Here is a 27,442-nt window from a genome sequence, read left to right as displayed (position 1 = left end):
AATAGTATATTCCTTTGGGTATATGGTGGATGAGTTGCAATCCTTTTAAACAACGCCTAGACGGAGGGTGACATTGGGAACCTCTTTGCTTCGTACACGCACGACACGAATTTACTTATCTGTACGATAGCCAAATAGCTAGTGGCTGTAACATCGCAACTTACTTTTGCGATCCTTCTGTTTACGCAAGCTATGCTTCTTGATAGGAGTATTGCGATCTTTTTGTACATCGTGCCCAGAGGACCAAAGTCTTGGTCTGCAGAAACGAGCTAATGCAGGTCCAGGGGCTGCGGGTGTCTCGGCCTCTAAATCTACGCTACCGGACCACCGGCAGCATGGTGAACAGTCAAATTACTGGCTTCGAAATCCAATCATTTGAAGTAGTTCCTTGATTCTTTGAACTCTTTCGATTTGTGGGCCACTTGTGCAAGCGAGGGCTATTGTGTGTCGAGAACTAGTAGGAAAACAACGACAGAACCAGAAACCGATCACCAATTCACAACCCTCAGTTTTAGGTGGATGCACTTGAGACATTTCTGTAGAGCTTTAACACCCTGTTTACGCAGTGCTACACTTTTTCCATGGAAGAATAGAGAAATTCGATGGAAACGAAGTATATATGTATGGAAGAACTTGAATCACTAGACTGTTTCCAATATATAAACCACTTCGAAATTAAGGGTCAATATTCGAGATCGGCTCTGAGAATACGATGTTTATCTTCATAAGCCGAACCAAAGTCTATATTTAGTGATTCGGATGCAGCATACAGAACTGGGAAAGCCTCCAAACTAGGTTCAGGTATCAGGAGACATTTATTCGACATGTACGAATAGCGTTTCCGGGCTATATGCCGCTGATTAAATTTTAACGGACCCCTCACGTTAAACTGGTTTGTAGAAAACCGACCCGGCCCTACTTACTCCGTGACGCCATCGCAATTTGGCTTCAACGACGAGCTGAACTAGTTCTGGTCAGGTTACAAGGATCAAGACCCGGACATCCGGTCGGTGCTTAGAAAAGTCGAAATGCGCAGAATAAAAAATATGATTATCGATTCAGACCATTCACCCTGCCTCTACTGCGAAGTTGTTATCATGCAACTTCCAATTACAATACATAGCCGGAAGAATATCCTTGTCGGATGTTTGGCCATCGCTCGTTCGGTCGTCGCTCGACATTGTTTGTTATGAGCGCCCCCTCCCCGATTATGATTAGTGCTATGATCGAGGCGACATCGACGGAAAAAGAACAGGTCCTCATGAGCAGAAGTTTTAACTGCATTCTAACTTTCTTAGTTGACTGAGCGACGTATTCGCTAAGATGATATCAATGTGTGCGCTGGCTTCTAGCCTTCTGCGGCTCCCACGCGTCCGTCAGTGGTGATACCAGCTCCCTTTCGGAAAATAATTGTCGGAACCTAAGGACTTGCCATGGACGTGCATTTAGTCTGGAAGCATTGCATTAACAGCCTATGGAACATTGGCTGAAATCTTGTAACTTGATGATTATGTTACTATTTCTCTCTGTCGTGGAATCTCAAGCTCACAGGACAGCCGCGTCTACAGAACTCCTTCTGCCGTTTCTACGTCATCCCGATAGATGTAAATTGTCAAAATATCTCATTCCATGGGCGTCAGCTTGAGCTTTTCCTATTGTTAACTCTTGGCAACTTTCTCGCTGGTTTAGGTTTCGAACTTCAGTCTCCCCGTTAGCTTTAACTACCAGGACCTGTCGAAAGAGAAAGACTGATCACTGCCTCCTCCACGAAAGGACAATATCCGACGGAGAAATGAATGTAAGCTCTATAAAATCCAACATTCCCTCCTCGAGGAGCCTGAGCAAGGGCAAATTAGGGAGCTCTCCGAGGGCGTAAGCCTGAAGCACTTTACATCACTATCTCTGTCAGCGGTGCTTCTTCCAGTAGGCCACGCGGAACAACCTTTACGAGCCAGTACGGTGTTGTATTGGTCAAGTCTCTTGGCATTGTTAACACGTTCCTCGTGACTCTGACTTCGTCGCTCTTGGGTGTGGAATGATTATGTTGTGATTGTTTTTTCCCTTTTTCTTTACGGATCGGATCGGATTGCAGCAAGTCTTTTCACATATTCTTTTCCCCCACAACTATCAGATAAGAAAAAACGTGGGGTTAGGGTATATGATGCAACATTTTCCCGATGTGGTCTACAACCCAGGCGGTTAGCCCTTATGGTATGGCTAGCCTAGGCTTCCCAAGCACAGTCCCTTGCGCCAACAAATATGGCACGTCGGCATACTCCTCATTTCCGGAACAGGACTCGGCTTAGGTTGGAGGTATTCACTTAAAGGAACCATCCAAGAACCGAGGCGTAAGTGAGCCCAGGGAAAGATATGGAAGAGAATATAACTTACTCAGATCGACGTAACAACCTAGCATACCGAATTATCAGGAGATGAAGCTTGATTGCAGAAAGCTAAATTGATTTGGCGAGTGGTATGCATGCTCATGTATAAGCTTAAGTGCTGTGTCTCTCGATTCAGTTTCTGAAATTTATTGCTGCAGCGGCCGCGGGTCGGAACTGGATCTGCCCAGGGATGCCGCTACCCGGTCACATTTCCTGAGAGCGAAACCCGAGCGTTGGCCCGCTCCGGTAGTCTTCATAGCGCAATAGATTGTGACAGAGTCACAAAATGAAAGGGAACCTATCTTTCATTGTGCTCTCTATTTATGGAATCCATGATTCATGTCCCTCGTATTTCCGTAAAACTTACGAAGCACCTGTTTGCCAGACAAATGGTTTCAATGAAAGCAATCCTTCCATCGCTTCATTTAAACGTAATTTGGCCTCCTCAAAGTTGTTTGCGTAAGTTAAGATCCTTTCCCCAAGTCAACTTTAGGAGTGGGGGACATGTGAATTCGATGTTGGCAAACTTGTTCCATTCGGCCCAAGTTTCACGGCTGCGTCTGTTCCAATTCAGAGCATCATCCAACTTGTTCATGCATGCAAAAATCTGGGCCGCGTTATCTTCAATCCCGCATATGTTTTGGAGGTCCTTTTCAGGCGCGGATAACATTAAAACCTGCGCACTCAGCATGCTTTCCAGAGCTTTGTGGTACCGTCCACGCCAAGCCCACATCTGAGCAACGTGAATTTCCGTTGTTGCACGCATATAGAAGTTGGTGTCTTCCTCTTGCAATGTGCTCAGAGCGATCTTATTGACGATGGTGAGGTCTTCAAGCTCACGCCAATTTTGTATCTCGACTAAAAATCTGCGATAATTTTGGTTAACAAAACAATGCTTATTGGTTACGGGCAAAATCTTCGCTCATTGTGTCAAGAAGAGGAACTATCTGGGTAGAAGATGCACTAACCGTTGGCACTGGACCCATGTTGCGCAAGTCTCCTTGCAGGCGCGAAATGTGGAGTCGCGCTTCCATTCCTAAAAAAACAGGGTTTTAAGGTGAAGGACATGCTGCAACCACAGCTCGCATTTGTTCCAGACATTGTAGAGATTGGCCATACAGATAAGGGATTTTCCGTGCCAACTTTCAAGGCCTACTACTGGCAATAAGACCACCTGGCACACAGATCTGGAGGGGTCCAGACATACACAATACACACACAGTTATCCCTCTAAGTATAACTCGTAATTTGACAGCTTAGACGCTTCTAAAGCTGTATAAGGTTTTACTAGTTAGAAAAAGAGGCACTGCTTATATAGCTAGACTAGGCTTATATAGATGTAATAATTATAATTATAATAATGTTCTTGTTATCAGGAGTATGGGGGATCTTGCTCACAGCTTTTAAAGCTAACTTTCTACGTAAATCATACATTACTATTTCATTCGGACGCTCCTATCTCCGCTGGTGGTGACCGCCATCCATTTCGTATACATGATGGTCTTGCTCCCTAAGCTCGCTCACGTAGAAGCCTTGTGAGCCTTGGATTTCCTGCGGATAGCCTTGTTGGTATTTCGAGTAGATTTCCTCGGGTGGAGCGGCAGGTTCGGGATGGTACGGCGGCGGAAGGGATTGTACAGCCTTGCGCTTCTTCGAGCGCAGACAGAAGAACAAGCCCAACCCGACACCAATAAGTATTACTCCACCGCCTGCCGCAATTCCTGCAATGGCCCCCGTACCGGGTCCGACTTGAGCCTCAGAGGATGCGGGCTGCTTGTCTGAACTAGTATTGCCGGTCGGGGAACTGGTCGGGTTTTGCCGCCGGTTGGGAGGTTTGAGGCTTGCCGCATCTGGACCCGTCGCTAGCAACTTTGACAAGGTTGCTGCGGGTTGTAGGGTTCGCTTGCCAGAGAGTAAAGGTTTCAGCGTCGTGGTCGACCATCAAATACGCTGCAGTTAGGAAGTACCGTTCAAGGGTGGCAGGCTGATCTGATAGACCGTTGAACAACAGTTCCTTTTGCGTGGTGCTTATTGTTCGTGATCCGTTGCGCTCGATGTCGACAAAGGTGACAATGTATTGGTTGTTTGGTACTCTGACTTGTAGTCCGGAACTCAGGAAGAAGGTTATGTCACCATCAAAACTGCGAGTCTTTGTTAGCGTACAAGCCCGACTGGTGCGAGTGGAAATAATCATAACTAATGTTGCCGACGGGGATATCGAGGTCGAAACGGCGGTACTCACGCAGCTTCTGACTGGAATATTCGTGCGGACCAATGTAGGCCAAACGAGACACCAGGGTCCCTAGAATTCGTCACGTTCTCAAACGTATCTACGAAACTGCCCGGTGCTTCCCACAGAAGATGCCTATGAGGCACAATGCAGCATTGTAGGGCAGTGTTGAGTGGCATTATGCTCTTGTCATTGCCGTCGCGGAAGTTGACTTGGACATCGGTGACTGTTACCTTCATTCCCGTCCAGCAGCCTGTCGATTCGCTGTAGTCCAGACGCTGGGTGACGTTCTTTCCGGTGATCTTTCTCAGAGTCGTAGCCTCCTAAAACGATGGAACCATCAACGTCATTACTGGTCCACATACGACCCCAGAAGATGGACCAGACTCGAGATCCAAGCCGGCCAGCCTGTGCAAGGAGGTAATGCAGGTAGGGCTGGCTCCTAGCCCGAGGGCATGGAGCATGGTATAGCCATTGTCCCATCTCAGAGTTGGGATGCCGATTGGGGTGCTCGAAAGGGTTGTCCCCCCGACATCGAGGCGGTCCTTTCCGCCCAAACTTGTGGAAATGAGTTTCTTGGCCCCAGCTTCGCTGCCGGCAGTTGTGATCTCCTCTGGAGCACCGCCAGCACAAACAATGTCGGAAGACTTGTTAAAGGTTGTCGAGTTGTCTGTGTGAAACAGGCTGCCTCTTCTTATTTCGCATATTCTATCGTTCCAGATGATGGAAGAGTCGCAGTTGGGGGTTTCGTTGTAAATCCACGTGTTGTTCAGTTCACTGAGATGGACAGTTAAGTATCAGCAGGGCTTCGACTTGGGACGGCTGGGAATGAAATGAGACTTACGCCCAAGGAAGCATTACAATATCTTGTGCCGGGGTTCCGATTTTCGCCGGGATTCCTCTCATAAAGGAGTTGGGAATGTCTGGGTCGACCTGGACATCTTGGATCGGCAGGGCCACAGGCTCAAAGTCGCACGAGGCGAGTGCCATACTGGCCCGGAACAGACCAAAAGCCAAATTATGGTCAGAGTAGCATAATGGGAAGTCATTCACAAATAGAAACCGGCGATCATTCCCGAATATCAGAGAGAAGTGTCAAAAGTGAAGATGGTTAGTTTCGGGGGATGTCGAAGGGAAAACAGGCGGAGAACACGGTCTTGGGACCTGCGGGTTGCATTGCATATTTGATTACCGGCTGGAGGCAAGGCAGACACCAACCCCCCACCCCGTTCAAAGCGCCTAAACGAAAAAGATTCTCGGGGGGGATGTTCATCGCCAAGTCCAAACATCCATCCTACACGGCTGCCATGCTGTTGGATCGTGGAAGCGCAGCCCGCACTGTGTGTTGGTAGCAGGTTGAGCAAAGTGGGGGGCTGCAGGGGCGCGGCGTCAAAATTAGGTAGGCCTTAGTCGGCGGTCTGAGGCTTAACAGAAGGTCAAGCAAGCCTCTTTGCCAATCTATTAGCAGCCGCCCGGCCTCCAAACGCCTGCCCGCCCATTGGGCGGGTCATTGGCTTGTTTAAGCGCCCGTTGCACTAAAAGCCGGTTCATGATCGTCAAAGGGCCAATTACAAAAATACCTTCGTCCATGCACCCTTTCCCATGATGTGGTTAAGATTCACCACACCCCTGCCCCCTAACATGCTCGCCAACCTTGACCAACTGCATTTCTAACCGGCGCTCCCCGCTGTCCCAAAAGCAAGATGGATACCTCATCTCGAAGAACCTCATCTTGGGCAAGACATCCGAAACCATGATTCTCGCCCGCCGCCCGCCGCGCTTCGCCCTCATCGTCGCCTTAACCTGCGCCGCGCTGCTGCTGCTCTACAACCCGTACCGGCTGTCCCCGTCCACGCCTGCGCCCGCGCCCGCGCTGCTGCAACACAACGTTCAGTTCCGCCCCAGTTCGTTCAATTGGTCGACCGCCAAACTCTTCTATCCCGTCTCAACCCCCCTCACGCCTCTTCCGACAGGCAAACCGCTCAACCTCCCCAGCGTTCAACACGACTTTGGCGCCAAGAACCCGCACCCCGAAGCACCCAAACGCCAGAAGGCTGTCAGAGACGTCTTCAAGAAGAGCTACGGCAGCTATAAACGCTATGCTTGGACCCGAGATGAGCTCACACCTGTGAGCTTGAGCGGGAAGGATACGTTCGGGGGGTGGGCAGCGTCGCTGGTCGACTCACTGAATACACTATGGATCATGGGCTTTCGCAACGAGTTCTATACTGCTGCTGAGGTTGCCGCTCAACTGGACTGGGCTAAAACGACCAAGCAGAGTGCAAACATGTTTAAGACCACTATTCGTCATCTTGGTGGCCTTCTTAGTGCCTACGATCTTAGCAGTGAGGTTACTCTTTTAGAGAAGGCAAAGGAATTGGGCGATATGCTGTATATGGGGTTTAACACCCCCAATCGCATTCCCGGGTTCTGGATCAACTTTAAAGATGCAAAGAAGGGATCCCAGCTGGCAAGTGCACACGACCCATCGGCTTCTCCATACTCGTTATCCCTCAAGTTCACACAACTCTCACAGCTTACTAGCAACATAAAGTATTTCAATACTATCAACCACATCAGCCGCTTCCTTGAGCGCACCCAGTATCAGTCTAGGCTCCCAGGAATATAGCCTAGAATGATCAACTTCCAGGACAAGAAAGTTGATATTGACAACAGTTTCTCATTAGGCGCGCTTGCTGACTCTTTGTATGAGTACTTGCCCAAGATGTACGCCCTTCTTGGCGGTCAGGATAAGTCATACAAAAAGATGTATATTGGCGCAACGGCAATCATAGAGCGACATCTTCTGTTCAGACCAATGACAGAAGACAATACGGATATTCTCTTCGCTGGCGACGCCTATGTCCATGCTGACAAGGTTGACCATGTTTCCAAAGCCCAGCACTTGTCTTGTTTCGTCGGTGGAATGCTGGGTCTAGGCGGCAAACTGTTCGCCATTGATAAACATGTCAACCTCGGGGACCGCGTAGCTCGCGGCTGCGCTTGGGCCTATGACGCTATGCCTGCCAGTGTTATGCCCGAAATATTCAATCTGATTGCCTGCTCGACAAAAGAAAAGTGCGAATGGAACGAGGAGAGATGGGAACAGGAGGGTGACAAGCGATTGAAGAAGGGGTTCAAGAACGCTCGCGACCCCAAGTACATTCTCCGCCCCGAAGCCATTGAGAGCGTCTTCTTGCTCTACAGGATGACTGGCCGGCAAGACTTGCAAGATATCGCCTGGAGCATGTTTCAGTCGATTTTGAAAGCGACGGAGACTGAGAATGCCAACTCGGCCATTGCGGACGTGACGGTCCCCCCCGAGCAGACCCAGAAAACCGACTCCATGGAGAGCTTCTGGCTTTCCGAGACGCTTAAATATTTCTACCTCATTTTTTCGCCTCACGAGCTGATCAGCTTGGACGAGTTTGTCTTCAACACCGAGGCCCACTCTTTCAGACTTCCAAAATAGAAACGGAACAAGGCGGGTTTTCCCAATGGGGTGTATCCTTCTGGGTCTTGTATCAATGTGGAGCTGCGATTTACGCGTTTTTGGATATAGTAGACGTTCGGATTTAAGATGAATGTATAACTATGGAATGTTCACAAGAAGGGTTTTGTACTATATACGATTTGCCCGCCTGGGTTATTGCCAGTCATTCCCAGCGCCCTTTGCACTATATGTTCTTTTTTAGGTTGTTAACCTTAACTTTTTATAATTGCCAATTGAGTTTGCCAGCGTTCCCCACCTTGTTTAAAACTTAAACGTCCCCAATGTGTCCCTGTGCTACAATCTGCCGTGCACCTTAGTAGGTGACCAGGGTATCGAACCACTGGGTAAACAACTCAATCTAGTTGTTTTTCGCAATCGGGATGGCTCCAAATCCATCACCAACTTCTATAATTTCGCATGCCCGAGTTTCCTCGTACGCGGCGGGAATAGATGAAATAGGCGGCTTGTCCTATTAACTATAGATAGAGGCTTGTTAGCAATCTAAGGCACACAAGAGGTTAGGCTAAAAGGACTGCGTGCAGGGCAAGGCTAGTCAGAAGTCTAGACGTAATGCACACACACATGCCTAAGGGCACTTAAAGATTTAACAATTAACAGTCTAATATATGCTATATTACAAGATATGCTAGATAAGCTAAAAGAAATACAACTCCTATATAATAATTTATGATAACAAGAAACTGCAACTTGAAACTACTAAGAATTTGACCCTTTGGACAACTAATCTTGAAGAGCGAGGATATCGTATGAACGTTAGCTTTGTGGGCAGATCTGGGCCTACAGAACCTAAAAAGAGCGCATGTGAATATCAGTGAACTTCGACACAGGCCATCTATCACATTAACAGCTCCGCAATCTCATATGTGCCGGTAAGGACTTTCTGTGTGTTGGCAATGTAAACTTGTTTTGTGTTGCAATTATGATGTCAAAACGAGATATAAAAAATGGGAACAAAGAGAGAGAGAGAGCTGAGGACAGAAGTGATCACGAGAACACAATCTGTTTAAGTAGAGATACTGTGTAAGTGTGGAATATATTGACAAAGGAAGAATATAGTGCATCTTCCCTTGGCTTCAGATGTGCTTGGGTTGTTGACTTCGCCCCAGGGAATTCTGTTGTTGCTTTCAAGACGCCTCACTTGCAGCAAATTCTGCCACAACTGCCACTTCGTGGATTTTGACGGAGACGAAGGGAATTTAAGAATCAGACGACTCAACTAACTAGGATAGACCATAGGTATATGACGACGGAGGTCAGGGGAGTTGGGTGACTGAGGCAACCGGCAGGATTAAAGAGCGGACCACCGGGAGATGTCGGCCTAATACGTATGTATCTAGCCGTTGCCTGGCCTGGCGGGGTAGGCTGGGCTTGTACACCGAGGGTGGGAGTCGCCGGATTCCGCCTCGACATTGAGACCAACTCACCGAGAGCCTTGTCGATTCCATGGGTACTGCTGGCGGGAAATAGATAGCTACGCGCGTTGTGGTGGATATGAATGGCACTTTGGTCAAATTCTACCTTACACTAGCAGTACTTGCTGCCATATGTACGTAGACTTCGCCGTCCTGCACGAAATCCCGAGAAGTGGACCTAGGGGCCTGGCGGCATCTGTCCCGGGCCCACCACTGACAAAGGGAAGGTGCAGAAGTTGGCCTCAAGCTACTGCTTATTCTGAGTTGTAAAAGGAGTTGGGAATGTGGTATCTACTCGGGGCTTAGAATGCGTATTGTATGGACTAGCCGCCTCTTGAAGACATTTACGCTCACAAGTGCGTTTTCGGGCATGCCATAGGCCTTCTGATAGTGTCAAAATATTCAATAGCAACGAGAATATTTCCTGCGCGGTGGGACTCCACTAATATGCTCCTACCAAGACCACGTTCGGTCTTAGACTCGAACATTGGGCGAGCACGGGTGAAGTCTCGTCCCGCTCTCCCCCAACTGATCCTGTGTACTTACAAAGTACGAAGAGTGAACCCAGTATAGATCGAACGTGCTAGGTGCATACAGTCAATCCGGTTTACTACAGATGAGGCTGATGTGGTGGTCTGATTTAAGTGGACTCTGCCAACGCATCAATCCGGCCCCGAAGTGCCAGATTGTGAAAGGCCATCTTCAACAAGTCTCTGAGTCAGGAAAACAGCGTTGTCCTGGATTGCCACGAGAATAGAACGAATAATATGAACCCATAGTATGGCTGGTGAGCTGCCAAATTGTAATGAATTCAAATACGGTAAAAAATGTTGATCCTAAAGCATGTGGCGTGATTAGTGAACCTCAATAACCAATTCAAAATTCGCCAACTGAGCAACACAGCAAATCACAGTCTGCGAGTCCATTGTAGAAGTTTAGCGCCCGACATTGCTTATTCCAAAACCGCCGGCCGACTCGCAGCAGGTTTTTCGCAGTCGCACGGCAGGGCTTGCGCTGCAAATGTCTCAGCCAGTTATTCTAGGTCGGCATCTCTCGGCAAAGGAGACGACAATAAAAATTTCTTGAGGTTGGACAGACTGTGGGATGAGGGGCACTCATTCTTCCGCCACATAGAACTTGGGGCTTTGGATGCCTGAACCATGCTCGATACTGGGATGGGGCCTTGCCGCAGGGCTATGCCATCTGACTTGGGCCGCCGGCGGGAGATCCGCAATAACCCCTGTGCTTGTACACCTGTGCTGAAAACGGGGTTTCGAAGGATGCGCTGATCCTCCAAGACATCTCTGCAGTATGAGTGGACTTCGAGTCGGCCAGGCGGCTAGGCGCGTGGAATCCGGGGTTGGAGCGGCTGGACCCCCTACCATCGGAAGCCGTAGTCTTGCAATAGAAGAGATATCCTTGTACTCGGATGCGGGAATCATCCGATGGACCACTGTGGACCACACTTCGCGGGCTCGGCGATGGGATAACTGGGATTAGAAATGAAATGTTTCTCTATTCATCCTGCAGCGTCGAGCACATTGGCTATTTAGATACGATACCTTGCAATCCATGAATCGCCATCCCTCATTGCCCTGCTTTCTCCAAACATCAGTCAGCCTCGGGAGACTCTAGCTCCACCTCAGGCCCTCTCGTTTCTGTATTGTTCTCTTTGCTCTCTCGGCCGGAGTCTTTGCTTTCGGGCTGCTCCTCTTTCTCCTCCTGCTTCACCGGCTTGACAGGCATCTCTACCCGCAGCAGATCCACCTCGAGAGCAGCCACACCCTTGCCAAGTTTCGATTTCAACCCATCTTGCTCAACGTCAAAGTACAGCGCCCAAAATTCGCCCGCTTTGACGGCAAAGAACCCCTCCCAGCCCGCAAAGGTAAGCCGCTTGTCCTGCCTGGTGCAATCGAACGGCCCGGTTAGGTTCGGCTGGGCGTACGGACGGGTTCCGAACTTGATCTCATACGTGTTTAGATGAATGAGATAGATAGATACCTTGTCGTCAGACAGAACTATATGCTTTCCTTCAAGCTCTGGAGAGTAACGCGTTGACTTCCGGCATCGATAAGAATGTTGTTCTTGCGGCTACGATGCTCTTTCCTCCGAGCTTGCGATTGTGTATGTCGGATAGCTTCCGCCATTCCGAAAACCGCCGGGAAGGCGACAACGAAAGAAGCGACCATTGTGATGTATGTGTATTCTCTCTGAAGTGTCTCTCGGCAAGAAGTGGACGCCGCAGCTCAGAGGGTGTAGATTTATACCAAAGCCTAACGAATTTGCCCGGTGTATTTCTCAATCTTCTCCCGAGCCCTTGAGTAAGAGCGGGCTGGCGAACAGGCATCACCGCCCGAGCTTATACTTGCTTTCTTATGTCGGGACATGAAAACCAACCGCGCAGGGCAATGAGTTGTCTCTCCATTGCAGATATCTCCACCACTGTATTGCACAGTAACCGGACGCCAAATCCGCATCCTTGTCGATATCCCAGCAACAAAGTGATTAGTTACGTCTAGATGGATTGGAAATATCGATTCCTCCGGCTTCAGCTACATATACTCAACATGTCTCGAGGCAATCTGAAAAGGATTAAGAAGAAGCCAATTTCCACCTGAAATGACAATTTTCTTCCTCGGCAGCACAAAAGTTCCACCGCCTCCTAACAATTCAGTCTCAAGGAATTCACGCCGGAGCCCTTTATCCAAGCGGTTACCAGACAATATTTTGTTAAATACCCGCCCGGCACAGTATCCTACACAACGATCAAGTGAGATCCGCCAGAGACCATCACTCAGAGCTATCACTCCCGTACAAGTTCGACAACAGCCATCTCCTTCAAGAACAATTACAACCACAGCAAAAATGTCTTCTCCGTAAGTGTTCACCAGCTCGCCGTGTCGAAACCACAACCATTGATCCTTGCCCCCCAGATCCAAGAACCCGCTTCGCCCGATCAGCTCCACCGCCACCACTAACCTCTCTAGCAATCCCAACACATCCATCAACACCACTAACACCACCAAGCCCATCGAAAACCAGTGGTCCATGCCTTCGGCAGTTCTCTCCCCATGCCAGGCCTTTCCGGCCCAGCCAATGAACCAATCGGTAAGCCCAACTTGCTCTCCCAAAAAGAACCTATTGACCATTGCTGACGCAAACCTACTAGGCAACCTTCTCAAAGGTCCCGTTGATTAAAACGGAAAGCTCAAGGACGCCGGCCTCATGGTCGGTATTAAGCTTGACCCTGAAGCCGAGGTTCACCTCACGGCGAGGATCCGAGGTGACATCCTTGTTGGGCTATACTAGGCTCGCCTGCGCCGAAGAGACAGAAATTGGCGGGTCAAAGATCGGTGTTAAGGTCGTGTGTAAAATCATCAAAATGAAATGCCTAAGTGGGTATGAATACATCTCGGTTGGCATCGTGAGCTTTGTGGTCCATTTCTCGGTCGCTGGGCCAGAAGGGCGTGTTCATGGCACCTTGTCTATTGCAGCAATTTATCTCGATTAAGCATCCAAGTCTAAAAGCGTCTGCTTTCAACGTGTTTGTATTAACGTATAACTCGTGGCTTTCTTTGCAATTCCATTCTATCTGGAGCGAAGTAATGTAGTCGCCGCATGAAAGCTGAGCACACGCAACACTGACGCTGGAAACTGCACGCATCGTTATTGTTGCATCTAATTATACTGCCCAGCCGCCATCACCTTACGCCCAACTCTTGAATGAAATTTGAAGATCAGCCCTGCATAAATTTCCTCCAATAAGCCTTCAGAGGCGAGAGTGTGTGCGCCCCCCCCCCCCAACAGTAAATGGTTTGCTACTCATGTTTGGTACTATATAAATCCACCGCAAGTGGACTTGGGAAAAAAAGGCCGCCACAAGTGCAAAGCCAATAAAGGCACCAGCGAGTCGCGATAAGAAGGCAATGCCGAAGTCTCCTAGCCCCATTAATGGGCCACTCTCAATACTTGGCAACTTGCCCGGAATGACGACCAAATTCCCTTCGACGTACGACTTCTGAGGCAATTACTTGACAAACATCTGTCTCGTGCGGAGTTTCTGAGCCATTTTTGTCGTCGTTGATGGCCAAACTGGCTACTGGAACTGTCTCAAGGAGAGGAAAGAACAAAAACGACAACGCCCACCGTGGTGTTCAGTTAATCCCGGGTAAAACTGCTTGGGGCTGTTCAGATTTTCCACCTGTAACGTTTGCCTGTGTTAGCGAGTCAGCATTAGGAAGCCCTCATACTCTTCCTAAAAACCATCAACCAGCCCGTCATCAAGGATTTTTCGCGCGGCTCCCAACTATAACTACCGTCAAAGCCACCGCAAAAAGAACAAGTTTTTTCCCCACCTGCCTAGTAAGCAGTCAACTGTAAACGTGGTATCTTGTGCCGGGCTGCTGTCGGTGCGGTCTGTTGGCACGCTTTTGGGGCTGGCAGACGCCGGCGGCGATAGAATCCAGGCTTGCCCCGGTTCGGATCTCGGAGGTAAAGAGGTGTCCGGCGAGAGCGGGGCTCGAACTGGTCCTCATGAGAGACGGAGGCCGGGGAGCTGTCGATCGACCGAAATCCTCTAGGATATGTCCCCAAAGTGTACTCATCTTTACCATTATCTGGACTAATTTGGTAAGCCATACTACAACCAGTTGGTTCAGAGAGCACTCTGTTGCTGTCGACCTGGTTCGTCCGCGAAATGATTCGAACCTTTCTTGGCCTCTCTTCTTCCTCTATTGCCTCCTTCATTGACTGGGTAAACCCCGAAGGTAAACCTGGCGTTGCCAACTCGGACATTGCACTATCTTCCTCTAAATGGCAGTATGCCCAGTCTGACGGCGGCTCAGGCGAGGAAGAAAAATCGATGCAAGCATCCATGAATTCTCCAAAGCGACCTGCAAGATAGGCGTCTGTGGGAGTTGTTTCTGGCGTGAAGTGCCCACTTCGGTTGTGTGTCGCCGGGCTGTACGAAATGACGTCCCCCCCCAGAAAGCATGCAATCAGACATCAGCCCTTCCTCTTTCAACCCACATCCTGCATTCGCATGAAGGACTATTCCGCTATCTAGGGGCATTGGGCCTTCTTCCATCCACGCAGACGAAGTTGTGAGAGATATGTGAGAGGTACGAGCTCTGTTTATCTTCCCACGCTTTTCAATACGAAGTTGGTGTGCATCCGTCAAATGGCATGCTGCAGCCTCTTCATCGCATAGTTCCTCGGAGCAGAGAGGGAAAAAGGCTGGGTATGAATGATTCAACTCCTCTTCTTTGATGTGTCGAACTACATCGGCATCTCGGGTCCAAGAACGTAATCGATCAGCAGGATCTTTATGCTCTGCAGCCAGGCACCAAGGGCAATATGCTGGACGAACATGCGCGCGCCGTAACTCGAGGGATCCGCAGCGTTTCGAAAGAGGGTTATTTGACTTGCTCCTCAAGGGCCATCACCTCTTTGTTTTGCCATAGGCTCCTCTCAAGGGCTTTAGGCAGAACAGTTGGGGCGCCTCGTTCATGAAACATTTCGAGGCCCTGGAAGAATGAGCGAGCAGTATGGTCAGCGGTCTCCCCCAATAAAGCGCTTAGACCATTTATAGAAGAGCAATTCGCAACATAACTCGCGCCAAAGATACGTGGATCAGGCTGTGTGATGTGCTGGGATCTTTGAACCTCGGTATAGCGCTCTGTTACTTAATTAACAAAAGGGGCATAAAAGCGATTTGAAGTCTAACACACCATCTACTTGTTGTCCGAGAAACCGGCGAATTTGATGCACTGATGGGGCAACGCCAACATAATTGGCCAAGTCTAGTGCGTTCTTGAAAGCCCGGCTGAAAGTCCCTTTTTCCAGTTTCTCATCAGATACTCTTCCATCTCGGGAGATGGCACGTATAACTGGTAGATCGAGAACGTCATCGTTCCAGCGAAGGATGTTTTCTGTGTCACCATCGACAACATCCAAGTCCCAAAGATCTTCAAATCTGCCAAGGCCATACAAAGCGTTGTCTGCAAAAGCCAATGCGAGCAGTAAGAAAATGGTGTTATAAAGCAGAACATCGTGGCCCCGAATCTATTAGATCTTAGTGAATATTTTGTTATTACTGAAAATCGAAATTGACTTACTTGTTGTTCTCTGGGTTGCGGTTGTTCTTAATGTACCTCTGGTCAAAACGCCAGAAGAATTTGTATCCACCACCCTCCTGTCGTTGCTGAACAATTTCAAGGTCCTGTTGGTATTAACATTAAAGGAATGCTTAAATTGGAATGACCCTTACCTTGTACGTAACATTGCCTGCAAAAAGCGCACCGACTCTTGCCCCCGTGATTGCATAAAGCATAAGGAGAATGTGATATTGTATTCTCGCCCTTTCGTGGGGAACGTTGATATCATTACAAATATCATGGATTACGCGGTCAAGAACAACCGGGCCGAAGTTGTGCTTGGGCTTCTTGATGTCCTCATCAAGGCCTTCTCTTGTAAGGACACGCCTTATCCACTAGTCAAAAGTTATAAAACAACTCCAAAGAAAAAGGAGAATAAAAACCTACACGGTAGATTTCGCTGTTTTGTTCTCCATCAGTCTTCGTACCCGTGTGAAAAGTAAATGCGCGGAAGAAATCCTCTGCTCTGCTAACCATACTTTCTGCTGACGGTCTTCCGTTCTTAGTGATTCTCCCTTGGCTAGTGACAATTTGGAAGCGTATGGAGTCTTTTTTTTCGGTCATAATTGGAGCAGGCGTATTGTGCTGTAATGCAAGTTTATAAGTGGTCTTCAAGGTAGGCGGTTTCCTCTTTGACTCCTCCGCCTCCTCACGAAGTCTGTCCCAGTACCAGCTACATACGTCAGCCAGCTATATTCAAGGTTTCTAAGAATGAGAACTTACAGAACGCAGCGATCTAATACCGGTGTGTGCATTGCTTGCGTATTTGGCACATATTTCTCCAAATTCGTCTTACTGTCTTGCTCTTTGTGTGCGCCCCTCTTGTACCCATTAGCTCTCGCAGTAGCGATGAGCTTATCTCTCCGCGCATATTGGACGGTCGGAAATTTGGTTGGTGTGACGGTTAGAGTGGGATTGTAGTTTCGCGCACATTAAAAGTCTGAGATAAAGAAACAGAAGCAAAAGAAGTTTGGGGGTGGGTGTTTGAGGTTTTAAAACATGTGCTGCTACCCTTCTATATGTGTTTTCCGTTCTCTGTTTTTCGGTCACTTCGAACTCAACTGGGTGGTGGGTGATCCAATGAGCAGTTGGCATTTGAGATTGGCGCTTGCAAACAACTAACGATTTGTCCACCTTCCCACCCTCCCGCTCACCCTCTCGCTCACCCTGCTCACCCTGCTCACCTCAGGCATCACTCAATCCATTTAAAAGCAGCCGTACTTGGGTGAGCAAATGGGTGAGGAAAACGAACTCGAGTAACGTAGTGATTTGCCACTGAGAAATTTCCAGGTCATCCCCTGTGAGATGCAGAACGCCTATCACTGCGTCTTGCTTTACTACCGTAATATATCGGTTTGGTTCAGTGATTATGAGAATTCCCGTAACGGTCATAAGTGCGTCGGTCAAGTATGGTCTCCATAATAGATTGGCCAGTTTTGTCACTTGGGAGGCCCGCATGGTTGAAGTCGTTCCATCATCATGCCCAGTTTTCAGGACTGATACCGATGTTACCCACGCTCCACCGGTCGAGATCCATGTGTCCATCTTCGTCCCGCTCCTTCTCGTCAATCGGCCTTGCGAATTCGGTCAGGAATCTGAGCATCCAACGATCCATACGGTAGCTGGTGTTCATGCTTTTGCGGCATAACTCATGAAAGGTTTTCAGGCGGGCGAAGCAGACTTCTAGGGCAGGCCAGTAAACACGCAAGGCAACAAGTGTGTTGAAGTGACGCTCGAGGGTTGCGCGGGCGTTGGCGATTTCAGCTTCGTCTGTCTCGAAAAGCAGGGTGTGGATGAAGATAGACGAGGTAATAACGATGATGTGGCCAAGCATGTTGAACTTTGCGTCGCAGCCGGGTGTGGTGTTGGCGAGGTCGATAATGCGTGACATGGAGATGGCATTCTCTTTACATTTTCGGGCGAACATCTGCGCGGTAGGTGAGGCAGGAAAGCGTTGGACCTCATCGAGATATTGGTAGTAGAGAAGCTGGCTGTAGTGGTAGTGGCCAGTGTGCACGGCGATGAAGATGCGGCCCAGGCCTTGGGCGGCGAAAGAATGGAGGTTGCTGGGAGTATCGCGGAGGCTCAGGGGCAGCTCGACTTCCCAAGCCTCTAGCTCCTGGGACAGCTGAGATACGGTCTCATCGATATTAGTGACGTCAACATCAGACGTGAGACTCTTGATGGCATCATTAACTCTCATCAGGATACTGTTCAGCTTAATCATCTGGGCGATAAGTGAGTCTTCCCGATTGGGCGAGAGAATGAAATCAAAGTGATTGTTGTTCGCGCGGGTCATGTTGAGGAATGTGGATTCGTTCATGGGTAATGGAACATCCATCCGACGATTCATGAGACGTGGAAGGTTGACACCAGTGGACGACCAGACATCGATCATGCAGAGCGACCAATATACTGCGAGCGTCAGTTGCTGTCCGAAGTTAACTACGGAGAACCGATCTACCTCTAATGTGAATCTCCCGTTGAAGCGGGTCAGGGGTAGGCAAGTTGGGCAAGTCAAGATAGTTGGCTGTCCTGCACGCCGCCGAGTAAAAGACGGTCTCTGCGCCTGCTTCGCCTTCTACAATGGAATATGCGCCGAGCAGCACGCATGCTTGAATACTGGTGAGAGACACGTCGCGCAGGTTGAGCAACAAATTACCCTCGTTGGCGAAGAGCTCTCCTCTTGAGATGGGAGAGATTCCGTTGAATATGGGGTTGGAAGAAAACCTTGAACGTGTTAGTCGAACCTCAAGGCGTTCAACCGCAGTCACTGACCTTGCTGATAGTGCCATCATGCCGTAAACGAGCACCAACGGAGCGGTTCCTTCGTGGAGGTCCAGCATGAAGCTGGGCCTGTGGAGGAGAGAGTGAAGCTGATCATGGATGTACTTGAAATACAGTTCCACAAGCTCGAAGCAAAGCGCCTTATCTGCGACGGCAGCTGAGGGCGTAATTCCGGGCGGGCTGGCGATCATGATCTCGGTGACAGTAGGCGTTTTTGGTGTTGTCACAGAGATTGGACTGATGGGCGCAGCCTTGGGCTGGATGATGGAACCGGCTCGCGAGCAGGCGATGTTTTGCGTCGCACAGTACGTGCACTGGCCGCCGCCGATAGGCACCTCACACTTCCGCCGTCGCGCGCTGTGATGTCGCTAGTGAGTGGTAGGTTCATAATGCAAGTAGGCAAAGGCCGGGAATCTTGGATCCCAGGGGAAGGTTCGGTTTGTTGACTTACCGACACGCCGAGCAGGCTGTTGAATACCTCATCGTTGGGTTCTGATGTTGTATGAACTCGGGAGGCTGCAAACTGCCTGGACCAAAGTCGGTATTTGACGTCTAGTCGAGACTCTCTCAAGTATCCTCGCCTGGGCCGGTCTCACAAGAATGTAATGCGCGCGCAAAGAGACGTCGATGTTCGGAATGAGGTGATCAAATCAAACAAAAAAAAAGCAAGTCACCTGCCACCTGCTTCGCTCTCCAAGTGCCCCCCGTCCCCTCCATGCCTGCCTCAAGTCACAGCTGCAGCAGGTGGTCGGGACCATGCTTCTTCCCCGCTTTCCCAGAAGGACGTCCAGGGTTCTCAGTGGCTCGGCTAGATTAGATGCCCCGCATATATGGGTCTTCTCCGCATGTCTGGGCCGTCTCGGTTTTTGCACTAGCCATACTCAGCTAATTTCCTAGTGGGTCGTCCGTGGGTTTGCGGAGCGACGAGCCGATGATTTACTGTTCTGGCCGCTGTCGACCTTCTCGGCTCCGGCTTGCTCCTCCTCGCTTTCGTCCTAATTCTTGTTTTCCTCCTTCTGAACAGGGAGGAGGAGTTCTCCGGTTCGATACGACGCTCTCATATATCCAATACCGGCAACCGCATGACTCTCCGGGTTGAGGGCCTGTTGTTGTTGGTCCATGTTGATGGAAACTGTATTAGTGAGTGCAACGCGTCTCGAATGGTTTTGTCTCTCGTCCAATCAAGCCCGCTGGTGATCTCAGTCCGCTCAGGCGATAGTCTGACTGAGGGGTTCCCTTCTCAACTTCGATCTCATTTCGGTATTGGAGGGTTGCGCCGCGCGACTTAAACACCCTTGTCCGTCCGAAATGTCCGTCCGAAATGTCCGTCGATCGTTCCTGTCTCCCAACACTCTATCGTATGTTAGGTGCATACCTTGTTTGGTCGAGCTAGATTGTGACCGAATTTCCATCCAAATCAAGTGGGCTGCTTGGAGGATTGGTCTCTTTGTACGAAACACTGGATGTCCTGCCTCCGTCGTCTCCGTAGGGCCGAGTTCCTCTACCCCAGACGGGAGCTCCCGCAGCATTCCGGTCTTGGTTCGCCACGCGGGGCAATCCAGAAAAAGCCAATTTCTAAGTTTCACCAATGCAACCTTTGGTTAGTGCCAATAACGAGGTCTTTGCATGGAGCACCCAGCTGAATTGACGGTCCTGCTTCCACTCTTGTACTTACGGCGCTCGACAGCCAGGTCCAAGACGGCTTTAGATGCGAGTTTGTTCTTGGCAAACAGATTAAGGTCGGGCAATGCGAATGTCTAGACCTTATAAGCATGCCCTTTTGGTTATCATGCAACCGCTTCACGCCATCCTGTTGTCTTCGGCGAGCTTTCCCGTGGAGTCGTAGCAGGAACGTTGGCGAGTATCCGCAGCGGAATTTCACTAAGCTCGCCTCCTCTCTAAATTCAGAAAAAGTATGCTGATTCTCTTTAGCATGGAGTTTCTGTTTTCGTCCCACCCTACAGCGCTCTTAAAGACATTTGATCGGCATGCTGGTAGGTATTCTGGAGCTTCAAGAATAAGTCAGCCACGTCAATTCTCCCATTCCTTCAAGAGTCATGTTGGAACGCAAAGTTGACAGACTAACCTCTGAGTGTTTCTTTGGATCATTGCTAATTCAACAGCATACCCTTAAACGAGCATATCTCTCGATGATGCAAGTATAACCTGGCTTCGTGTAAGAGCTTGAGAACTTGAGCCTGAGTGTGTTGGTGTCAATGGTCGATCGTTAAAGCCTCTTATCCTGCTGATATTTCCAGCGAGACCCTTCATGGTACGGTTATCGACACGGTCCAATTTGTGAGCCCACGTCTTATCGGAAGACTAGCATCTTGTCCGCATTATGCCGTCGGCGCTGCCCTCTTCCTTCATATTTTGGCGGTCTAGTGTTGTTCGACATCCGGATATCCCCGGGAACCCAGTGATCACTTCTTGGCTAAAGCATGATCAACTCTTTCTCAATTCCATGCTCCTTTACAATGCCATCGCCACAGCCTCCAATGTACTATCGCGCCGTGCTGCTTCATCGGTAGTGGCTGAAAGATGGCCGGTCTCTCAATTAATGAGGTTGATTGTCCCCAAAGAAATTGAGTTGGTTGCATGATGACGATGAATCCGTTCAGGGGGGGCATTTATTGAGCTTGCTCATCACGCAGAGCTCGGCGATACCTTAAGTGCCCTAGCTAATGATGGCCGGGGAAAGTTCTTGTTGTGATAAAGCTCCTGTCATGTTGTAAAAGCAAAGTTTGATGGGAGGAGGGTGTACATTACGTTGTACTCGAGATAAGAAAGTGCAAAGCTCGAAATGGCTGGTCAAGCAACGACGAGGTTGTCACAGACTGCCGTCTGATGCTTTTCAAAGTCAAGATGCCCGAAATCAATGCAGTGTGCAAATCTTTTGTTAAAGTCATCCAAACGAGGAAGAGAAAAGTCCTCGAAGCAGTGTTATGTAAACCAGCTCAATCCCGAATTCCGCCAGCGTGGAGCCGGCGAGCGGGCAAGGTACGCCAGTCCCGACCAAGCAAACCCGCTAGTGGCGGGATACCAGTTCGCGGAACCGACGTGGAGAATGCGGGGAGATTTGCGGAAATGACAGTCCTTTCTATTCGGCTAGTGCTATTGGTGCGAACCCACACATGCCAACAGATGCAGGGCCAATACGCAAATAGATAACGCACCCAGATGACAAAGAAAGGACCCATCAAAATGAATGTTTGATTTGAGAAGTGTAAACTGTTGAGTGGGCTGGAAGCAGCTCTTGTAATTCATGTAGAGTAATGACTTGGAAGTTCTGCCTTTCGTTCCAAGAATGAGATTCCGCCTGGAACCAAACTCACATAGTTTTGCACACGCTTACGATTAATAATCTCCTCAGTCTCTATGATGGTATTTAAATAAGGTTAGAACAAGTCATTCAAACTTTTTATCATTAGTAGTTTGAATGATTGGTTACAGTTACGACTGAAACAAAAACAATGGGGGGGGGGGGGGGGGGGGGGATACAGTCGTTGACATGCGCGGCAACGATCAAGATCTTCAATTGTGAAGGTTCTAATATCGTGAAGAATACTGTTTAATTGTCTGGCCCGCACTCCTCTGTTCTAAGTTAAGAATTATGGACACGTGGGAGTTCTCGTTTGTATGTGAGAACTGAACGAAGTCATGTTTGACGGGACGTCTTTAGGCCTAGAAACAGGAGGTCCTAGCGCGAGCAAAGAGTCTTTAAGCCTAGCTATAGACTACTATTATCCCTAATTGAAACGTGAATAGGGTTTCCGGCGACTAATGAACAGGCTAGCGCAAGTTGAAATCATGGTTGCATGAACCCTCGCTGATTGGATTCGGGGCTTGATCCGGGTGTCCGAACGGTTTCGTGGGTTTCTGACTCGCCCGTATAGAAAAGCAAGGATGAAATCTGTCGTGACAGTCCGATTTCGTACTTTGTATCATTGGATAAGATTTGCTTTTGCAAGATGCGTATTATGGATCGAGTCTCTTGAATGTCTGAAAACGACGGGCCATGTTCTGAGCTTAGGCAAGCATTTACATGCACCGCCACCAAGACAACGCATAGATAGAGGGGCAAGACTGTAGTAACAAAGAAAGGTACAATAAACTTCCGAGAACTGTTCCAGTCACTGATCTGATAACAGCAGAAGAAGGGGCATGGATGCTCGGAATGTGATCCACAGAGCTTCACAGTTATCATACTGGGCAATTGTGTGCTCTAGCACTCGGAGTTGTGGCCAATTGTCTTCCTCAAAGATGCAGATGATAAATAAGGCGATGGGGCCCTCTGGAAAATTTCTATTTCTGTCGCCTGCGCAAGTTGATCGGAACATGCTGCGAGACGCTTAGTTGCCAGGCTTCATTGGATGATTGTTCAGAAGTCATGTGCCTACTTGCCCTTGATTATGATGAGATTCCGGGTCTTCTTAGCTACCGTAAGCCATATGTTGAGCTCAGCTGTATATGAAATCAGACGCCGGTCAAGGCTACTAATGGTAATGGCAAAACTCACGGTCCTGATGATGCTTTTTAGGTGATACTTGATCCAGTTGAAGTCTATAGATCACTCGAGTAACATACTTGTGATTAAACAAATATTGCACTTCTCGCCTCCTCAAGGATTGCTTGGTTAACCATTAATTGAAAAGTATGTTTTCTTGGCCAACTTTCTTCTCCCCATGTAACACTCTGGTTCCTTCTATCTTACTTAGTGGACCCAATGCATCTGAGTAGGCCATTGATACTAACTTAAGGCGGCGACATCCTTCGATCTCCTTTGACATGGATTTTTAGTCTATTATCATTGCCAACTACACATAACCGCGAGGCAAGTTTGCTTACAATTCCTTCCGACAAAGACGGCTGATAACCGAACATTAGTAAGAGGCTTGTCGGCTCTGGCCGCTGATGTGACACATAGTCCTAACGACTCGCGTATCTATTACGAAACAAAAGGATTTCCTTGGCGGAAGAGAAGCCAATCACGCTATAGCCACGCCTCGCTGCAAGCTGTTTCTCCTAATCAATCGCAGTGTATAGCACAGATCGAACTGACAATCACATGCATCGAGATCATTTAGCGGAAGTAGTTTCGTATCACCATATCCTTATACACCCAACGGAATGGAGTAAGTATGATGGGCGACATAATGGTCTCACGGCGCGACAAGTGTAAATTAACATGATCTCCACACATGAATCCGTAGGTTCGGCTCTATAGGAGACGTACATGAGTAGGATACACATTCCGCAACAACTGCTTACTCGCGTCAATAACATGGACTTGTCCCATAGCATGCCATCCAATATTCAGAAGTGACTGGTCATCTTGAGCTTGATTTTGCTTGTAGTGACTGCTGACTCGTTCCCAAGGTTCAAGGAGCATTGAGACACTCAACACACCCCTCCCACCTTGATCAAGCTAAGGATATGTACGGACTCTTCTCCAAGTGACGTGTCATCCAGCCTCGGATTAATTACAGGAAGATCTACCTTTCCTGATCATGCGTAGACACCTCCACCCGCGGAAAGTATCATGGATCTTGATTCGATGAACCCATGTTTTGAGCTCAAATGTAAAACATGTCTAAGGATCTCTACATGTACGTGCGTACACATCCATAATGAATCATAACTCCTCTAAAACTCGGCGAGATTGCACACATTGAAGGGCCTGGTTGCTTCCATTTAAATCTAGATCGCCACAGTTCATCCTCAAAGATTGAATATTCTGTACTATGATTAGAGGTCGAAGTATTTGAAGGCTGACAGGTACTGTTGGCACAATCCAGCGTTCTCAGTACATCTTTCTATCAAGTACTTCGCATAAGTCAAACATAGGGGCATGCATATGGATTTGTGTGTAAGCCGCCCAGCAGAGTCTTTAAATTTACCTTTGAGACCCTAAGAAACCAACTTCGCAGCCACGTTTAACTTGCTTACAAGTTCTGTGAAGATAGTTAAATATTACTTTAAAAATGTTTGTCATCCTTCTGACCATCAAGTCGTCCTCAAGTATTGGTGTTATGATTGGGATGAGCCCAGCTCTACGTCCATGCCCTCGTAGAGATCTTCTCGTCCAGTGTTATGAATGCGGGAAAATATTGGTGAACGGGCAAGCACGCACGAGGTTAGTGGCATCTGGAACGTTGGTATGGCAAAGTATAATTACTGTGCGTTGTTTCGACAGCAATCGAGTTTGATAAGATGAGCAACCGTTGAGTATGCCGAAGTTAGATCAAATCCGAACCGATAAGCAAGATTCTTGTATGTCAATCAATATAACTGGTGGCTATAGGTTTTGAATACGAGGCTAGAAAACATGATCTGAACGAGCCAGAAAGAGCAAGGTTTGGAGTTTCTCACACCACTTAAAAGGTCTAGGTCTCATGCCTATCGTTACAGACCTGGGTCCTACATAGAGACATCACTGAAGCTTGGAATCAGCCGTTAAATTTGCTGCGCAGAGCCTAAGGCGGATGGGTCAAAGGGATTTTTTTCTTCTTCTTTTTTGGCACGGTATTTGCGACCCGATTACGTGGTAACGGGATGTTTCGAATTAGACCTTCAAGTGAAGCGATACCGAGATTTCGCATCTGCCACGTGCATGTTCTTGCACTGTCCACCTCATAACGAGGCGACATGTTCCATTTGGTTAGACACCCAAGTCTATACTCCGAAACATGTACAAGGACCTTTGGGCAGAAGCTTTCGAACGAGTAAGTCCATGTCTCTACACTCGGTGCTAGAGTCTGAGGGCAAAGTTACATGTGAGGTCGTAGATCAGTTCGCCCCGGTTATTAGGAACTAGCCTGCCGATGGAGAAACCCCCACAAACCTTGTCGGAATAATGAGCGAAAACTTTACGTTGTTGGTTGTTACAAACCTCGGTAAGCTGACACTTTGTGCCGTGCTATCGGAGATCCTACACTTCAATGGCATTCGCCGATGACGATTTATCAGGCCTGAGATGTTGTGTTGGAAGCACGAGCTGTGGGCTGGAGTCGCTGGGTACATGTGGGACGGTGGGAAAAGCACAGTATTGCGCAACAAACGCCCGTCGACCCGGCGCCTTTGTCGCCCGTCTCACCATGCCCGATTAGTTATACTGGCTCTACTGATTGGTTTAGAGGGCCTTCCTTTCACCGACGGTACTAACCGTCGCTGGCCAAGTCGTCCAGGTACTCGAGGACCCAACGATCAATCATTGGCTTAAGCCGAACTTCACAAGAATTTTCTTGATTTACGCAGCTATACCCACGAACTGAAAATCAGCAAAGTTGACTCCGTGCCAGGCGGCCGGAATATTTTACCATTTTCAAGCGCCACTCAAAGTTTTAGTCGTGGTCACTAACTTTGAGTTTGTCTGAGAGGCTTTTGAGTTCGCGGACGTTGTAGACAGGGGATGATAGCTATTGACTTGAGTCAGCATAATACTCAACGGGTAACCAAACCTATAGCTCTCAGATGGTTCGGCAGTTCAACGTTAATTCTTTATTTAAAGTCTGACAGGACCTCATTTGAACTTGGCACTGCGTTATCTACGCATCGCAGTCATGGATTCAGCCATAACCTCTCCTCATCGCCACGCCACTGACAACAGGAGACTGAGAAATTCCTGTGATTGTTGTACTCAATCAAAGTTGAAATGCGATCAAAAGAAACCAGCATGCGACCGCTGTGTACGACGCAGACAATCATGCGTTTACAGCCAGGTTAGAAAGGCTGGAAGACCTCCAAAAATACAAAACACAAATTCGGGTTCCAGTTGGGAGGTTCTGTCAGACCAACGGAGACAGGATGAAATGTTGTTTACTACCAGTCCACACAACTCAGCTTTTGGCAACACTGTCTGTCCGATGGATATCGCCGCACCTATGTCCTTTAAAGACCGAACACCCACCCCTTCGACCAGCAATATAATGGCAGGCAAGCTGATTGGGTGTTTTGATGAACAAGCCGATGATTGGACGTGGGATTCAGACTCTTGCTCTGGCTTCGCTTCAAATCAAGAACGTGGTTGGCTGCCCGTTTCCGACTCAAACGAGTTTGACGAAACAAGTCCCTACCTCAACAATTGTCTGAAAAACGACACGGCCGATCTGGAAGCTGTTTCCAGTCTTGATCTACAGCCCGTCGCGATAAATCGAGCAATTCCAGGCCAGCTGAAGCACGAACCTGTTCAAACCATCGACATGTCCATGGCAGATGAACTACGGAGCCCAGTACACTCGTATTTACACACGAGTCTGGAGATAAACCAACTAGTCAAACACGAACCCGACAATTTGGTCCATTCTGAGCAGTCTGGAAGCGAACTCAGTTCTGGAGGATCGAAAACATTATCCCATGGGAGCTATCACGGCTCAGTTTATCATGCTCCTGGCGTTGGTCCGGAAACCCATTCGAAAACACTGAAAGATGGTCATTGCCAACGTCTCTTTTTCGTCTCTCAACTACAAGAATCGATGCATCATTACACTCAACCTCATCGTCAGACTTCGCTAATGTAGTTTCTTTCGACCTGCACTTACAATTTTGAGGGGCAAACAACCAAGCTCAAGAAACTATCTGAAATTTCAATTGTTGACTGTGCTCAGTCCATCTCATGGCGATGTTATGAGCAGTGATCGATTGGGTGGTTGATGAATTTAGGGAACGCTGTGTGAAGGTATATCATCCCGCGGCTCATTCCAGTTGCCAGAACAGTTGAAGCGCAAGTTGGAATTGGGGTATGCTATCATAAAGAATACTGTGTCAAATGTGTGTGTAAGAGCTGCTCAAACCCCGATTTCCAAGCATTGTGCGGACGGTCGACGGCATGCATGATGGGCGGCGGGGCGACAAAGAATTCGGGCGAAGAGCGTGCATATGTGGAGCCTGACTGCATGCTGAAGGCATTGGCAGCCATGAAACAGGGCCTTCGGCGCAAAATTGAATGCCTATTTGGGCTG

The 27,442-nt window shown here is 48.6% G+C and overlaps 6 protein-coding genes across 6 annotated transcripts; 3 read left to right on the top strand and 3 right to left on the bottom strand.

Moving 5' to 3' along the window:
• Positions 1 to 4,167: 4,167 nt before the first annotated feature.
• On the bottom strand, positions 4,168 to 5,604 carry ColSpa_05198 (uncharacterized protein; the record flags this gene model as incomplete). The annotated part of the gene is given in 5 exon segments (XM_049271410.1): positions 4,168 to 4,525; positions 4,548 to 4,637; positions 4,657 to 4,937; positions 4,980 to 5,391; positions 5,459 to 5,604. The coding sequence occupies 5 exon segments, from the start codon at positions 5,602 to 5,604 to the stop codon at positions 4,168 to 4,170; spliced, it is 1,287 nt and encodes a 428-aa protein (XP_049127367.1).
• Positions 5,605 to 6,367: 763 nt separating this feature from the next.
• ColSpa_05197 (mannosyl-oligosaccharide 1,2-alpha-mannosidase MNS1) lies at positions 6,368 to 7,243 on the top strand (the record flags this gene model as incomplete). Its single annotated transcript, XM_049271409.1, has 1 exon — positions 6,368 to 7,243. The coding sequence occupies one exon, from the start codon at positions 6,368 to 6,370 to the stop codon at positions 7,241 to 7,243; it is 876 nt and encodes a 291-aa protein (XP_049127366.1).
• Positions 7,244 to 7,249: 6 nt separating this feature from the next.
• ColSpa_05196 (endoplasmic reticulum mannosyl-oligosaccharide 1,2-alpha-mannosidase) lies at positions 7,250 to 8,086 on the top strand (the record flags this gene model as incomplete). Its single annotated transcript, XM_049271408.1, has 1 exon — positions 7,250 to 8,086. One exon carries the CDS (start codon positions 7,250 to 7,252, stop codon positions 8,084 to 8,086), a length of 837 nt encoding a protein of 278 aa, XP_049127365.1.
• Positions 8,087 to 11,151: 3,065 nt separating this feature from the next.
• Positions 11,152 to 11,729, bottom strand: ColSpa_05195 (uncharacterized protein; the record flags this gene model as incomplete). The annotated part of the gene is made up of 2 exons (XM_049271407.1): positions 11,152 to 11,579; positions 11,600 to 11,729. The coding sequence occupies 2 exons, from the start codon at positions 11,727 to 11,729 to the stop codon at positions 11,152 to 11,154; spliced, it is 558 nt and encodes a 185-aa protein (XP_049127364.1).
• Positions 11,730 to 12,405: 676 nt separating this feature from the next.
• Positions 12,406 to 12,849, top strand: ColSpa_05194 (uncharacterized protein; the record flags this gene model as incomplete). Its single annotated transcript, XM_049271406.1, has 3 exons — positions 12,406 to 12,416; positions 12,474 to 12,648; positions 12,748 to 12,849. The coding sequence occupies 3 exons, from the start codon at positions 12,406 to 12,408 to the stop codon at positions 12,847 to 12,849; spliced, it is 288 nt and encodes a 95-aa protein (XP_049127363.1).
• A 4,323-nt stretch (positions 12,850 to 17,172) lies between these two features.
• On the bottom strand, positions 17,173 to 18,965 carry ColSpa_05193 (putative transcriptional regulatory protein; the record flags this gene model as incomplete). The annotated part of the gene is made up of 4 exons (XM_049271405.1): positions 17,173 to 18,110; positions 18,160 to 18,425; positions 18,474 to 18,839; positions 18,934 to 18,965. The coding sequence occupies 4 exons, from the start codon at positions 18,963 to 18,965 to the stop codon at positions 17,173 to 17,175; spliced, it is 1,602 nt and encodes a 533-aa protein (XP_049127362.1).
• Between the last annotated feature and the right edge of the window lie 8,477 nt (positions 18,966 to 27,442).

This window comes from Colletotrichum spaethianum (genome assembly GCF_022836535.1).
Source record: "Colletotrichum spaethianum MAFF 239500 DNA, contig11, whole genome shotgun sequence".
Classification (NCBI taxonomy): domain Eukaryota; kingdom Fungi; phylum Ascomycota; class Sordariomycetes; order Glomerellales; family Glomerellaceae; genus Colletotrichum; species Colletotrichum spaethianum.
Note: the sequence above shows the minus strand (reverse complement) of the source record. Positions and strands in the feature narration are given on the sequence as shown.